This window comes from Dufourea novaeangliae, unplaced genomic scaffold, assembly GCF_001272555.1.
Source record: "Dufourea novaeangliae isolate 0120121106 unplaced genomic scaffold, ASM127255v1 scaffold39, whole genome shotgun sequence".
NCBI lineage: Eukaryota > Metazoa > Arthropoda > Insecta > Hymenoptera > Halictidae > Dufourea > Dufourea novaeangliae.
Genome location: NW_015373918.1, coordinates 284,249 through 301,413, shown reverse-complemented (window position 1 = coordinate 301,413; position 17,165 = coordinate 284,249). Strand labels below are relative to the sequence as shown.

The following is a 17,165-nucleotide window of genomic DNA, read 5'->3' as shown; positions in this document are numbered from 1 at the left end:
TCTTCCGATATGTATCAATGCATTGACTCATACCTTACCGAATACGTTTATGTTATTCCCTTTACGGAATAAAATGTTTCTTTATGGTAATAAGAAACACACAGGACGTATTGTATACGTACGTATCTCCAGTCGTGATGGCGCGCATCGAAAATTGATGCGGGAAAGCTTCATCGCGAATATCTTCAATGGACAAATATAAAGTCCACAAAAGGAAAATATCATTGTTGAAGTATTACATTGTGAACGGAAACATAACAAATATTAACTCTAGGGAAAATGTAAATCAGATTCTTTGTTTGGTATAATTTCAGGTTATTTGATTGGATGCATACAAATGTAATGGCACTGCTTTGGTCGAAAATATTTAATTATTAATATTCGACAATTGTCGCAGTGTCTGCTAATTGAAATTGTCACCCCCATTCACCAGAATATTATCCATTCATCTGGTAGCAATTTAATTATTCAACGATAAAGTAAAATATAAATACGGTACCAACTTGAATTCTGGGGTCCAATATTCTTCTATAGACTCAACATCTGTCCATGTATCATTAATTGTGAATTGTCAGTGCGTCTATTCATTACATTCATATTCCGCATTCGTGAATCCGTATCCTCAGTGATTTCACATAAAAGGAGTAAATTCGAAGACGAATTATTATTCATAATAAAATATCGGAATGTTTCGTTGGAGTCGAAACAAGCCAATATTGAACTAAAACCCAAACGATCCAATGAGTGACTGGAAGCCAGTTGAATTACATTTTATCGAAAGATATTCTCGTTCATCCATCTGATCTTCTCTTTACCTCCGCAGAGTTTGCAATTCCACTTTCGTGTTTCTTTGCCCGATTGCGGAGAGAATGAATACCATTAAATAGTGAAACTGTAACGAAGGAACGCTCGGCTGGAAGCTTTGTAACAGAGAAAAGTGATCTAATAAACGGAAATAATGAATTATAGACACCTTGTTATCAAACGGTTAATAATTAATGTAGTCGCACGTACGGGCGCATCGCTGCAAGAATAATCGAATAAATTATTCCGACCCGATTCTGCGATCCTGTTATTCGTTGACAAACAACGGCAATGCCGAGCGTAAATGTGGGTCGAAACGAACCTCCGATCAGCGATGAGCAATTATGTTGTTCGAAACAATTAGAGGATCGCCCCGATCCGGTTAATCTTTTCACGGTGCACTCTATCCGATCACGCGGACGACACATGTATCGTGAAAACCATATCGAAAACTGCAGCTTTCAAATGAAGTCTTGGTCACTTGATTTAACCGATCGAGAGACATGTAAATCAGACTTTAACCTGAAGGATCAGACAATTTAACGCTCTAACTACGCGTATAAAGGGTGAACCACGAAACGTGAGCAGCTTAGATTATTCTACTGTCAGCTGTTGGACAGAACATTTTTTTGTATGTTTAATCATCAGTACAGGCGTCATAAATGGAAATAAACAGACGTTTCTTAACCGTCCCCGCGAGTATATTGCATCTGATGGACATCATTTTGAAAATCGTTTTAATTAAGGGAAATGGTACTTTCTTAATGTTTCTTTCGTTTAAAAGAACGAATATTAGTTTTTATGATGCTTTACGAATTCTTCTCAATATCCGCTAAAGAATGGGCGTAAAAAAATTATAGGTTTATTCATAAAAACCTGAAGGTAACCTTGAAAACTTTCTAAAGAAGGGTTGACAAAAAATTTGTCACAATCGTTTTAAAGTTGTCCTTGAAACATGTTATAGCAGGTAACAATTTTTTCGATCGAACAGGTAGCAGTAGAATAACTTATGCTGACCACGTTTCGTAGTCCACCCTGTATATTCATGAAACTAGCTGTCCAAATGCAAAAATACAAAACTAGGCCAATAAGTGATGCAAATGAATATCAGTAGTACAAACGGATAAATATTTATTTCATAGAAAAAATATCAATATAAATGCAATGCATACCTAACTCAAGATCGCTTATTGACGAGAGATGTGTTTTACGTAGTTCTCGTTTCGTGGTCCATCGACGACAGCTGTAGTTAAAATTGAAAATCATTTAACGCGGCCATATGTAATTCCAATTCACCAGGAATCTTTTCCCAACATTCGAACGAAAATTATGACACTAACTTTTTCTTTCCAGCCGAGAAAACGTGGTTCGTTAACGTAAATTCTCGACGCTACGTTAAATATGAAGAAACAACCCCCCCCTAGAACGTTCCGCGGAAAATTCTTCTGGACGTCGTCGTTTTTCTTACAATTTTCACCGTCGCAATAAGCGCAGTAATCACCTTCTTATCAGCGTTTCCACGGGTCCCCGCGCGAACCCCCCCTCCAGGCCGACCGACGCTCGCCTAGAGTCCGCGTGAGAATTTCCATATTTTTCATATACAAACACCAAAACGGTCGAGTGCTTCTCCGCACCTCGTGTTGTTGTTACATTTTTTGTTTCATTTTTTTTTCGCTCGGTGCTCGCACTTCCGCGGGAACTGTAACAAACGGAGCGCGCAAACCGGCTCCCCACAGAGCAGAACAGCACACTCGCAGCATGGACACCGCCGCCGCGCTCATTCGTACAGATAAATATCCATCCTGGCCGAGGGATACACATGCGGACGCGGCTTCGTTTTGCGGAGCGTAATTGCCGCAACCGAAATCGATGAATATTTTAGCGTATATATACTGTAGCGTGCTTGCGCCTCTACCGGCTGATGGCATACGCGCACAACACGTGCCATTCCTCTCTGGTCGTCTCCGTCCACCCCAAACACCCTTCCAACCCTCTTCTGGGCCCATCGTCTCTTCAGGCATCCTCCATTAGCCCCCTTCCCCTGGCGCCACCCGCCCCACATCCGTCTCTTCGCCCGGGCAACGAATATGTTTATTCATGCAGTTATTTATTAGTCCGGGCAATTAGCATTAATTAGCGCAATCTGGTGCCGGGCACCGAACCCTCCCTACTCCCGTGCATCTCGGCGCACCGCAACGAATATAATAGCGTCGCGTGGCAAGTGGTGTTTCAGAGGTGCACAACGACAACAATGGTCGTTTCAACGTGTCCGCGACAAGTTGGTTTGTGCAGCACTGTGAATGGCCGTCTTGAATCTATTGAGGGTAGGGGGGACCATTTGTGGGACCATTAGAGGACTCGGTCGTCGAAGATGGTCGGGTAGAGTGTACCGCGACGGTTGAGTTACGGATGGGATGCTGTAATGGTTACAGACGAACTTTCAGTGATGGATCAGAAGAAAGAGTTGTAATGGATTACGATCTGCTAGGCTTCTTTTTTGCTTTGCGGAAATGTGTCCATGTGGACAGGTCTTTTAACCCCTTCGCACCAGTGGACGAGAAATTACGTGGCGAGGTATCTCATCCATTGGTGCGAAGGGGTTAAGCATCGTCGGATGGGTATTTCGTATCCACAGGTCCGTCCTGTGTCACAATCATTATAAACAGGATTGAATGTCTAAATTTCTCAGAAAAGTGAATGTAAGTTTATTATATCGAAGAAAATTAAACAAGTGGAACATGTACATAATTAATAAAAAAAAATGCTTGCATAGATCTTCCCGTATTATATCTGTTCATTTCTCTACGATTCCTATTGCAAATCCTATTCTTTTCACAATTTCACCCTACTGTTTCAATGTGGTATAAAGAACTGCATATTCATTTAATGTAATGCAATCCTATAGATTTACCATATAAAACTCTTTGTATCTACATTTGCTAGCCAATATAACCCAACTTTGGAATCTATATGCTTCTCCAACCCCAATTCTAAACCGTGTCTCCAAAGTGTCTATTTTAATCCATACACACCAGCTTATTTGCCACTCAGTACAGTTCACTGCTGACAGCTTCACATTAACATCGAGTATTTACAAGGAATTCCTTCAAAAAGTACACGTTTAACAGTTCCAACATGTAGACGTCTCACATCCATTGCACGCAACACCACGTTACACAGGCACAAAGCACCCTTCAACAATGTTGCCCGCAGTCTTCCCTCAACACGTCTATAATCTCACACTTCGACCCCATTCACTCTCGCACGGCATACACTGCCGCGCCACCACCGCTACTACTCATGCCCTCAATCATCAGCAGCAAATCATCCGCATACGCTACTGTCTTGGAGTCACGCCTCTCTGATTCATGCAGCAACTTATCCATCATAAGGTTCTATACCACAGACCTGGCAACGGAACTCCCTAAGCATCTCTTCTCACCGATCTCCATATTACTCCATTGTTGTCTATCACGCGCACACCGTATCATTAGAATAACTATCCCGCGATCGTAATTATTCGTCGGCGATCAAAGATCATGTAAAATATCACGTATTTATGTGGTATTAATTTTTCAAAACATATTCGGTATATTTGCGTGTGTTTTAGTACTGAACGCGTCTGACCTAATAATTGTACATAAACATTTTCATACGAGGACTACTCAACCCGCTAACTGCATTTGTCTAATACAGTAGACACCTACTTTATCGCGTTAGTTACATTATCTGGAATCTTTCTTAAAAACCTTTAACCTCATAATATGTTTAATGTAAAATTGAACAATCTTTCTTAAAAACCTTAACCTCATAATATGTTTAATGTAAATTCAAAAACACCCCTTTCATTTTTGTTTGATAATGAATCGTTCTTGACGGCATCGATTTTTGTAGGCAATTTTTTTTACGAATAAATTCTACAACGATTTTAATATATTCGAATAATCGATTCTATATGAAAACATCGGACTATCTCAATCTCCCCATCCACTGCGAATTTCCATAAACGTGTGCTTCAATCAACGTCACCAGACAGCCCAATGTTTTTGAAGACATAAAATCGCCTAAAATCACAGATAATACTAGTTTCGAAGTAGACTGCCCAAATCTCTAATATGGACTGCCGTGCATTGTTCCAGAATCAATCCGCACTTAATCAGAAGTTCACCACAAAAGACAAGTTTGACTCGAGACCTTTCGTAACCTACTCGGGTGACCGTAGGATATATCTGCGAGAAGGTTCAGCACGTAGATCGATTAACATGCGCAACTGACTGCCACCCGAAATCCAAATCTTCTCTCGCGTCATCGTCGATAGATCGGCGACAGAGAGGGAACAGAGACAGACGAGGGACTCGATACCGAGCGAGAGCCAGCCACATCAAACGAACTTTCGAGGTAGTTCGCGAGCCAATCTCCAATTATCGTCGACGGGGCAATGGAAGTCGTCCTTTAATCGTTTATCAAGTAGCCGGGACCGGTCGCAAAGTTCACCTGGTCGCCGTCGATAGATCCAAGAGGGGTGGCACGGGTCAACGATCGAGGCGCGCGTGAACTCGCGCCGATCGTAATTCCGCGACGAGGAAGAAAGCCCGGGCCACGAATAATAGGCGGTATCGATCACCAACCGATCGATGCGCAATTTACGAACGATTAGACCTGAATTGTGAAGCGATCGAGCAGCGTCGATTAAACATGAATTTAAGGACACCCCGGCGACCAGCGCGGTGTAATAGTTTCCGCGGGTAGATACGTGCATTTTTAATTGATCAGAGGAACGTACAAGCGACGAGCGAAATGATCTATTTCCCGTGAGAAACGCGGACCCGTGGTGTTTGTGCGGCCTACAATGAATTCCAGATAAATGTTTCACCGAAACAATTATTTCTGCCGATCATGGTTAAATTCGTGGTTTTGTTAATAAAATTTTTCAGTTGAATCCTACATCGATAGAAGTATCAAGCAATTCTTCGTTTTTTTCTTATATTTGGTACGTCGTGGTGAGACCAACCCTTGAATGTTTCATGATTTCAATTTCTGTTCCAGATATTATTACCAGGCTTGGGTGTTCCGTGGTAGATCAGAAACAACGGCTATAGAATTCGACGATTCCGTTAACTTTTATTATTTTACTTCCTTTGTAACGGAGCACGTTCAATTTCAGACTTTTTTCACATCCACCACTTTTAATTTAGATTGTCGTTGACATAAAGGAACAATAGATAAAAGTATAGTAAACCTGGGTCCTATCTGCGCCGGGCCTTATCGCGGGACGCGGACTCGCAGACAATACGCCTATATACCTTACCGTTGGGAGACTGAAAAATTCGTCGCAATCAAATCGCATCGCGACCACGTGCGCGATATTTTTCTGGCGTCCGCTTCCCCCTGAACGTACAGACTACGATTGGTATATAGCCAACGCTACTTAAAGCCCTCCGATTATCATTCATATAATTCTCATTCACAAGTGTTCAATAACCCTCGGTAAAAGTCACTTATGCCCCCGACTCGATGCAACAGTTACTAAAAGCTAATACCCCCTAACGATATTTCCTATCCCCCCGTCTAATTACTGTCCAATTACACCAAACTGCAATCGTCCTCATTACCGTGCAATTACCGGGTCGCGGGTCATAAATAAAGAAACAAGCACCTCGATAAAACTACCAGGAGAGGGAGGGGTAGTGGGCCCAAAGAGATTTGGTAGGTTACCATGCATAAGAAACATTACCAGAGTGAGGTAATCGTCCGAACGTATTCTCCCTGGTTCGAAGGTGGGCGCCAGGGTATTCCCAGAGTTTTATTACCCTGGTTTTTGTCAACCACCCCGAGGGAGACGGAGGCGCGTCGTTTCTTTCTCTTAGCAGTGATATTTCACGATGGTCAGGAGAGACGGTTCGCCCTCTTAAGCGTCTGGAACTGGTACGACCCGGACTCGCTCGACGAAGAAGGGCGAAAGAGAGAGAGAGAGACAGCGAGGTCGTGCGCGAGGGGGGTAGTTACCCGCACTGCAGAATTGCCATTTTCCGGTCTCTCCCACCCCATTTCACTCCCCTAATCCCATCGCCATAAATTAACCGGGACGGAAGTTCGATACGTTGCATTTGTCCACGGTACACCGAAATAAAGAGTGGCCCCGTACCGGTAATAATGCGCGTCCTCCATTTCCGTCCTCGGGACCCGTTCAATTATTCCGAGCGTACCGTCGCCCCCGCTTGCTCTGTTCGCTCGCCATACCCCCTGGATCCATCGACGGACATAGAGTTCGAGGTGTCGAGAATTTGTTTCCTACCCAGCATGCTCGGCCAAAACTTAACGTCTCGAGGCGGTTGGTCTGCCGCGTTCACCCCCCCCAACCATGCTACTGTTTTGTTCGCGGCATGGAACAGTTGAACGCAAGTTCCCGGGCGACTGAGATAGGGCCGTACAATTAGATAAACACGGAACAGCACTAGTGGGAATAAAATGGAAGTCTCGTTGTCGGGCGGTTTTGTTGTCGGTGCGTTCCGCACGAAAACTTCATTGTTTCGCGCTAGAATGGAAAACACGCCCTATCCACCGCCTGCAGTTCAATTTCTAATTTAGTCGGAGGGGGGAGTGGAGCCGCTCGAACGCCGCAAAGTGCACCTAATTGACGGTGCAATTGGGCGGGAGGAAGTGGATTACGTATGATGGAATAATTTTGCTTGGAAGAGGTTCTTATTTTTGGTTTAAATTTCGCGAAGGGAAATCTGAACGAATTAATATCGATGAACCGGTAGATTATTGGTCTTTTTGGTTTTGTAAAGGGTGGGTGTTATGGACGGATCACTTGTTTCCGATTAATTTAAGGGGATCGTGTGAAGTATTTCAGAAACTCGAGGAATTATAAAAACAAACTTACTGAAGTGAAAAATATTCTGTTCTGTGGTGTATGAAAGTCGGCGTCGTGTTTTTTTTAGCGATACCCTGTAACAGGATTAGAACATTTTAGCAATGAATACCTCAGTAATTAATCATCTTAAACCCTATTTGTTATCATACCCTTTTACACAAAATATGATGCTGTATCCGAAATAGAGAAGAAATATTAAGTATTTGATTTAAGAAATTAAAGGTGATCTTCATATCTCAATAAAAAGGTAACGTAACAACACTCGTAAATAATTTTCTACGAGCTATTTGAAATGGTTGTGTTACGAAAGTCACCCTATAGACAATGTTTTAATGAATAAAATATAATGTTTATTTGAATATTTTAACTCGTAAAAACCATTTAGCAAAGTGATTTTTTAACACGTGATTATTTATGGTACCACTAAATAATTACTAATACTACTAATAAACTAGAATAATCTACTAAGAATAATCTACTCGATACTTGGTCCAATAATAAACTTTTTTATCGAAAATCTGGTGAACGAAGAAACAGGATCTAGGTAGCGGTTTTCGTGGATTAATATACGCGGAAAACGAATGCGATACATGTTCAAACGACGATATTTTGATTATACCATCGTCACGAGGTGTTGTATACATATTACACTGTGCCTGCAATTGACGCTCGCGCGTTTTATATTCCACGGCGGACATTTATGTTATACAAAATGGAATATGTCAAAGGAACACCGATACACTGCTGTTGTAGAATTCGATATACGGAATGATATAAAATGAAATCGTTAAAAGGGAGCTTTAATATAGGGGCTGCGTGTGATGCATTAAATCAGCGGGCGAAACAATAAACCAGATTGAATATAGACGTAATTGATACGAAGTGCAATACAAATAGCCCTTTTTCATTTCACTGTCGCATATTTCTGTATTTCAGGACGGAAATTTCCTCTGTACCGGTGGCCAAGTGATTTAACCGAAAAGAGATAGGTATAGAGAAAAAATTCTTAATGAAACGTTAAAATCCACTCGATGTTAATATTATGAAAATTTCGATTAAATATTCTAGAGAATCTCTTGCCACTCATACCAATCATTCCATCCTGGTTACAGAAAATATGACAATCTAATAATAAATCATAGAATCATAGCTGTATTTCATAACTTGCTAAGCAGTTAATATGTGAATATCGGTTAAGATTTTAGTATTATTATAAGTATTATTACTTTCAGAAATGAAAATTGTGTAAATATATAAATATGAATCAACAATTGTATTAACATATTATACAGGACAACTTCAGAATGAAGAATAAAATTTAAAGTGAAGTAAAAGGAGTAAATTTCGCCTTGCAGTTAAAGTTCATCAATAAAATACCATACATTTCTGATAATTGAGCTGGAAAGTTTATAGCATTCCAGTAGGAACGGCGGGAGTTATTTCAGTAACCGATCAATCAATATCCTGCGAGCAGGAGATCGTTCACCTGATTTTCGGGGTTCTATGTCGTCTTGCGGTGGTTGTATATTAATGACCGTTCTGTGCCATACAGTCTGCGTACAATAGAGTCTCTCAAACAATGCTGTGCATCGATTCGGATGACTCAATCAGGATGGGCTAATTCATAGTGATGACGGGTCAGGATGCGTTGTATGTGCCCCAAAGAATATCATTAGCGTTTTCATCGCGAAAATGTTCTTGAAGACGTTGGAAAAATTCCCACCAATAAATCAATTACGTTCTTCTAAATATATTACTTCTTGCCAGATTTAGTATTTATTTTTCAAAATCACAGGAATGTATGCTATCTTAAGAAAATTACTTGTTTTACAATATCCTACTGTATTTAAAGCGAATAAAACATTATAATAATAGAACACTTACTGGCACATTAATATGTTATTTGATTCGTTATTTGAACCAGCTTTGTAATTGTAATATGCAGAGGAAGGATGTGAGACAAGTTGAGAACTGCTGGTGTGCAGTATCACGAATAATCTTTACACCTGTTAGTTTCTCACCGGTGAAATCCTTATTAAACAACTTTCGGTGTTATTTATGGCCGAGAGGGTGTTACTGCTGATATCTATTTAACCTGTGGTTAACCCAATGGGATATTAGAATTTTTTCGTTCCACAAATATAACATGCTTACTTGCAGAAATAACTTAATTTGACGGTTTTGTTTCATTTTCACGCAAATATAGTCGAATAATATATGGATAGTGTATGCGTTAAAGATGGCCTTTATGCCTAGGTAAATCTTCTAATACATATTTTTCATGCAGACGAACACTTTTATCAAAATACTATTTCAGTCTTCAAAATTTCAGAAAAATAAAAAATTGTTAAAAAATTACTAAACTTCTAAATTATTACTATATATTAAATTGAATTGACAAAGGAATTTCCTGCTTAATCCTCAGTATGCAGTATTTCATAGTATCTAGTAACAATTCCCATATGGTACTGAACCAGATACAAATAAACACATAAGTACTTATCTGACAACAAATAAATGCCAAATGAATTTTTCAATTCCATTTAAAATAATTCGATAAACAATCATCCGATGGTAAAAACAGCTCGAAATCAACGGATCAGATTAAAAAAGATTTACACCCGACCGAACTTTCTTCAACTACTTAACGATGAACTCCGCTTAAAAGATTTATTTTCAAATTTCGTTCGATCGATCTCAACCACCTTTCGCTTAACGCATACTTATCACAATTAAACTCGTTCAAAGAGTCCTCCTGGTCTTCCATGGTGTCGATTCACCGTGATCAAAATTAACACACACATACCGAATCCCCAGAATCAATCATTCTAAGAAATCACATCAATGAATTCCACCATATATGTATCAAAACCACGGTATACACCTCTTCGCAGTTGAGCAAGTAAACAAATAAATGAGACAGCCACCCAGTAGAGATATTAGACCAGGGTATAACATTTCTTGACCCCAAATTAAATGAGCATCGTTACGGTGCCAGCGATTTTTTGGCACCAGGTGCCGAACAGATTTCCGGTCTATGGGTGAACTTCCCGGAATAAAGTAGAAAAGCAGCGGGGACAGAGAAGAAGAAGAAGCCAAAGGGGGATGGATGGATGGATGGAAAAAGGTGGAAGCTTCGCAAGCAGTCGAGCGCGCCCCAACCATTCCTTATTGTCAGAAGGGGCCAAGCGTAAGCGCCAGGAACCTTTGGGATAAGGACAAAAGTTTCCTGGCCGGTTTTCCACGGTTTCTCGCCTTTCCGGAAATTCGACGTTTTTATGGGGGTATGGAGGGGAAGCATGGTGGCGTAGGATAGGGACGGTGGCGGGAATAAATAATGTACCACGATATCGAGGGATGATCGCGCGTCGACGAGAGAAATCGAGAAGCTCCGGACACGAACAGAGATATCCGGTTGGGGGAGGGGGGTGGGCCAACACACGGCGTGTCTGGGTAACTTCGCGGACGGATCCGATACCAGATAACACGAAGCACAAACTAACTTGTCCTAACGAGGAGATGATATTTCCCGAGCCATTTACGCGCGATGGTTACCCAATAAATCGAACGCAATAAATGCCACCTCCCCCACCTGGTACTCTGTGTTTGTCTTGTATTGCATCACGTACGGATTAATCCTTTGATTTCCGCGCCAGGCAGACAAGTAGAACTCAGGTCCGAGAAGGTATTCAGAGAATGTGATTATGGAATTCGTTCCGACAAGTGGGATCGACGGCAATTCTCCGCGGAAAAATCGAAATTCCTGTGTAACTATTACGTCAGGGCTGGTTGTGTCGTTCGATGGAAAACAAGCGAGGGAAATCACGGGACGACCTTTATCACCATCGAAACGTTGACAGAGAACTGATCAAACGTCACTCCGTGTTGACCACGGTTAAATACGGTCGATCGAGAGCGTTACTGTTACACGTGTATCGTCGGTGTAAACGGAAAAAAAAAATACGTCGAAACGACCAGCATCAAAATACATCCTCTATCCACTCGGACGTTTTCACTCGGTCCCGTCGAACACGCGGCGCGCCTGAACGCAACCGAGCTCAAACTTCCGAAACTCAAACGGTGATCCTTCAGATTCGTATGCAACCTCATGCAACCTCGGTATTCCACGTAAGTATATCCACTAGAAGCTGCAACCATGCTAATCACCACTCTGTCGTTCACACATCTCCACCAGAACGCGGAAGAGAGATTTGGAGAACGCGATCACGATCGTATCCACTAAAGACCGGGAGAGATTTTGAATCGGTGCGCGTTGATTTGTCAGGCATCGTGCAACTATGCTACCGTTCATCGTCACCTGTCGACAACGATACAGCGAGGTATACTCGAAAAACAAACTAGACTCACAAAGAGACTCAATGGTCCGAGACACATATATCGGTGATCGTGCTCCAAGCTTCTCTTCACGTAATAGACAGAACACACATACACACACGTGTCACTGGGCCATTCCTGTGCGTTTCTCCAAGGACCAATTCGCGAGTGATTAAATAGATCGATCCACGATCACGCTAGGTCGAGAGCAACGTATCACTGACCTTCCACGAGGGTTGGACGGACGAGTAGCAGCTGCGCGACCACGTGAGACGCCGCGACAAAGAAGGACCGATACGCGCCGGAATCTCGGTGCGGACTGGTATACACGAGCAACGGGCTACCCTCGGTACGCCGGCGACGAGAACTGAGGCCAGAGGGCGAGAAAGGGGGATGACGGTGGTGGTGGTGGCGGCGGCGGTCGGCTGGCGGGAGAGAAAGACCGTGGATGACGCGGCGTGTGAAACAGAGAGAGGGCGCGCGAGAAGCATCCTTTTCTCGATTGCCGTGAGCTTTAGGGTTGGTTCGCATGCGCCCCGCCGGGTTCACGTGCCCTCCGCCATCGCGAACCATAGGACCCGCCTTCCTCGTACGAAAGACACGTTCCCAGGTTAGCGAAAAACACACGTAGACATAGGTTCCGCCGTTGCCGGCAGCTCTAAGGAATCCAACCGCGAAAGTCCCCCTTAAGACTGATAGACGGCCGGGTAGATACTCGCTCTTCCCTTTGCTTCGAGCAACCGGGCGTTTCGGTGCGCGCAGTTTCGTTTGATGACACTGTGCCATTTACGTGACTGGTTCTACTGGTCTTTCCTTTTTTTGGTCAATTGATAATGTTACTGGGGGAGACGTGATTGGTTCAAGTATTATACTTTATCCAATGGGTCGAATCAGTGACTATGAGCAAAGGAAGGTGATGATCATTTAGGGACAGCGACAGATATCTTGATTTCTCATATGTATACAGGGTGTAACAAAAATATTGGAGGACCCGGAAATTAGAGACCCGCGAGGTGATTTGAAACATGTTTTTCCTTAGCAAAAATGTTATCCGAGGCTTTGTTAACGAGATATTAACGAAAAACCCCGACCAATTAGAGCATGAGTCTACCAGCAGAATTCTCGCGGTAACGTTGGCTACCAATCGCAGCGCGTAGCCAACGTTACCGCGGGAACTCGGCCGGCAGACTCGTGCTCTGATTGGTCAGGGTTTTTCGTTAATATCTTCTTAACAAAGCCTCTGACAACATTTTTGCTAAGGAAAAACTTGTTACAAATCACCTCACGAGTCTCCAATTTCCGGGTCCTCCAACATTTTTGTTACACCCTGTATATTGTGTGTGGTAATGTGTATACAGTAAAGCGTCGAAGTGTGTTTGAAGTCTTCTCGGCACTGAACATTAAATATTTCATAAACTAGTGGCCATATCCCGCTCAAACAAACATCATTGGCTTCAGAATTCCATGCTCTATCACTGTGCTAAACCTCCTTAAAATGTCAGTGTTACACCCCTGGAAACTTCTCCATGTCAATGTGGAGGAACTTTGGAACACTCATCGATGATTTATTATACAGAGTGTTCCACGTAAGTGTCGACACAAAATTTCAGGATTTTCTTGCACTTTAGAAAAAATTATATTATACAAGAGTTGAATTATACTTAAACGCGCATAACTTTGTTAAATCAGTCTTTTGGTGTTCGTTTTTTTTTCAAGGAAATGGATGTCACACAAAAAGCACCAATAACGTAAAACTGGTTAACTGAGTCACTTCTGTTTAACTCAATATTTTGTAAAGTTCAAGGAATGTCCTGAAATTTCGTGGCGACACTTAAGTGGGACACCCTGTATATTGTATTTATGTAGAGCTAGGTGTATATACAGAAAGGCGTAAAGGGCCTGACTTTTGAAGAAGATATACAATGACTGGTGTACTGAATCAAAATGACCTTGCACCCGATATACAAGCGTTTAACAATAGTTGAAATATTATAAGAGGAATTAAGAAATTATGGTCAACATTTTATCGATTGCAGTCGTAGATGATGAAATGTAAATTCTTGTAAAGTGATTTTAATTTTTACCTAGTTACTGATTTTTTTTAACAAAAATGGATAATTGTACAATAAAAAATTTCCCAGATCTTTGAAGCCATTACTTTTATGCTCTCAATTACATTCATTAGTGTCAAGTGGTGTTAGTTAATTATGTTTAATCTCGATTTCACTTTCACGCCGAAAGATAAATCATGCAATTGCACGAAAGTCTCGCGATTTATGCCGCTTGAAAATAGCCTGAAATCACTTCTTAGTCGACCGATGAAAAAGATTATCCACTTTTCCCTGTCAGAGGGTTAGATTAGGTTCGTGATTCAGATCCGCGGGACCGTGGAAGGTACAGTGAGTGCTTCGCCAGACCGCCGATCAGTCAGTCGATATCTCTAATCATCGATTCCTTACGACGTAGATCAGGTTGTAACGGTCGGAGAATACGAAAACCTTTCCGTCCATCTGACTCGGTACGAAGTACAGGGTGCGAATAAACGATACGTGTATTTTGGGAATCACGGTACTTAGAAGACTGAAATCAGTATCATATAAATACACCGAACAATCACTATTTAATAAGATACTAGAAAATAGCTTCGTACCTTAAGTATTTATTTATACTTTACATCACAGGGTGTGCATTCAAGATCGTGTTAAAAATGATAAGTGATTTCTCATGCAAAACTAGGTAGAAATATTCTCATACAGAAGATCAGTTTTCGAAAAAATTGAATTTGAATATTCGTAGTTTCCACTCGGCTCCCGTGTCTGATCATTACGCACCACTTCTACTTATTTCAAGTATAAATACGTGCGTACCGGATATATTTCTCATAGTTGATTTTTAAGGAAACCAATATCATTGGCTTCAAATTTCGAAGCTCTACCACTGTCAGTGCCGAGGAGCCTTCGAACACTCATCGAGGATTTTCTGTAGTTCGTGTACAAGATGATCTACTATACTTTCCAACCTTCACAGATGTAACAACACTTAACATGTTGAAACACACCTATATATTTCCCACTAACCTAATAATATACATTCCGCGGGGTTAAATTTCTACTATAAACAACAGAACAACATTCCTCTGTAACTTCCGTCAATAACAAAACCCAGGGAGCTAACGACGCGCATGAAGATGTCTGAACGTGTGGACGGATGGCAGTGTAGTGGAAATCTCGTCGACTTAACCTCGCCAATGAAAGCAGTCGAGGGGAGAAAGAAACACACAGAGAGAGAAGGACGCATCGAAACGGAGCAGGAAACGAACGAAAGAAAGAGAGAGAGGGCACGGAGGAGTTAGAAACACGTTTCGCTTCCTGCCGTCACCTTGAAGCCATCTCTTACCGGTTTACGAGGACACCCTCGCGAAACTTTTGGTACACTCGCACTTAAAGTCATTCTTCGAAATAGTGCGATGTAGGTACTATAATGTCTGTTACGAATACTAGCCTGTCCTGGTGGTGGTGGGTTGAGTTTTATGACTTGTGCGCTACTTTCGCATGCCACCGATCCCGAAAGACGCGAAACGTTTAAACTCTTCCTGAAAACCTTTTTCGGATGACTTTCCACTCCCCCGCCATCACACACCTCGACACCAACCCGACATTGCTCGCCAGTCGGAGTTTCAAGGCGAGTTTTCTATCGCTTCGAACGGATCGCCTGGTGGCGAGCTAACCCGTGCACACGTTTCGGATCGCTGTGATGCCTCTTTATAGCAGCAACTGCTCGGAAGTTGCGGCACGATTATACAGAGTGGTTGATACGATTCCGCGATGGTTTCGTCGCCTGACTATTGATTTATTAGGCGCAACCAGATCTGGGCAAATTATATTTAAAATGAATTTAAAAAATAATTATTTGAAATATTTCGGAACTTTATTTTCGATACTGTTATTTAAATATAAAAATATTATCGATTCATTTGAAATAATAGCAATTTCAAATAATGAATTATTTTGTTATTTTTCACTTCAAATTTGGCAAAAGGAATAATACACAAAATAATATCGAATAAAAAGGTTTTAGTTGACAAAGTCTTTACAGCAATTTACTTTAAGCAAAACTCGCTCTTCACGAAACTCATCCGTGATAGATTTCTGCTTGGGAATTGTAGAAATTTGTTACAATTATAAGTTTTAGAATTAATATAATTTGGAATTAATCCAGAAAAACAGATACTCAAGTGTATTCGTATTTTATTAATTACTCGTCGCCGATATGGTAATGGTAGATATTATTACAAATGTGCATCATAAAATATAATGCATGGTAATAAAATTCATGAATCTTTAAACAAGCATAGAATTGTGTATTCTATTAAGTATTGAGTAAACTGTAGTTATTCATTATTATGTATTTTTCGGAAGTATTTCTGAGCCTAGATTTGAAACAATACAATTGACTGCGTTTTCTATCAATACAATCGTCCAGTATCACTATCGATGAATTTTGCAATTAAAATATTTCCTTCTAATACATATCCATCGATTGTCGAGGGCGACGAAATTTAAAGGGGAGCTTCAAAGATCGTTAGCCCTCATAACCATGAATTTTACACGCATCTATGAATATTCTATGAAATAAATTCAGATTCCCGCTTACATTAACAAATTTTATGGAACTAGAAATGATACGTCGGTATTAAAACTATCCTCCTTTATTTCTGCATTGACAATAACGCATACCATTCACAATACATGCATTATAATTCCTAAAGCTGTCGTTTAATTACTATAATTTTAATACAAAAAATATTAATTCAGTATTAATCATTACGTTATACGTTATGTTACACTACATGAAATTTTGAAAACATGATTGTTTTATTACATTATCAAAAAAGAAAAAATAGGAACAACACAATTGCAAAGTCCAGATTCCCCTAGAGAATAACCATTTTTAATAAACTTTGCACGTCGAGTGTGAATCACGCCTTTTCTGTACCCTTAATTTTAAACGCGTTCTATTTGCCAGCCTAAAATATCAGCAGATTTTGGTCTTGCTTTCCCCCGTTCGCGAATTTAACGCATTTTTCGCCGTGATTGCCAGGAAATACGCGTTTAAGTTTACAGGAACCGCGCGCGTGCTGGAATTCATA

The 17,165-nt window shown here is 41.1% G+C and overlaps 1 protein-coding gene across 1 annotated transcript in view; it reads right to left on the bottom strand.

Annotated features, from left to right (window-relative positions):
* Positions 1 to 17,165, bottom strand: part of LOC107194360 (neurotrimin-like) — a 127,027-nt gene that overhangs the window by 99,588 nt on the left and 10,274 nt on the right. Inside the window, exon 2 of the mRNA XM_015583977.1 lies at positions 12,241 to 12,383. Coding sequence (XP_015439463.1) covers positions 12,241 to 12,383 — 143 coding nt within the window. The remainder of the gene's footprint in view (positions 1 to 12,240; positions 12,384 to 17,165) is intronic.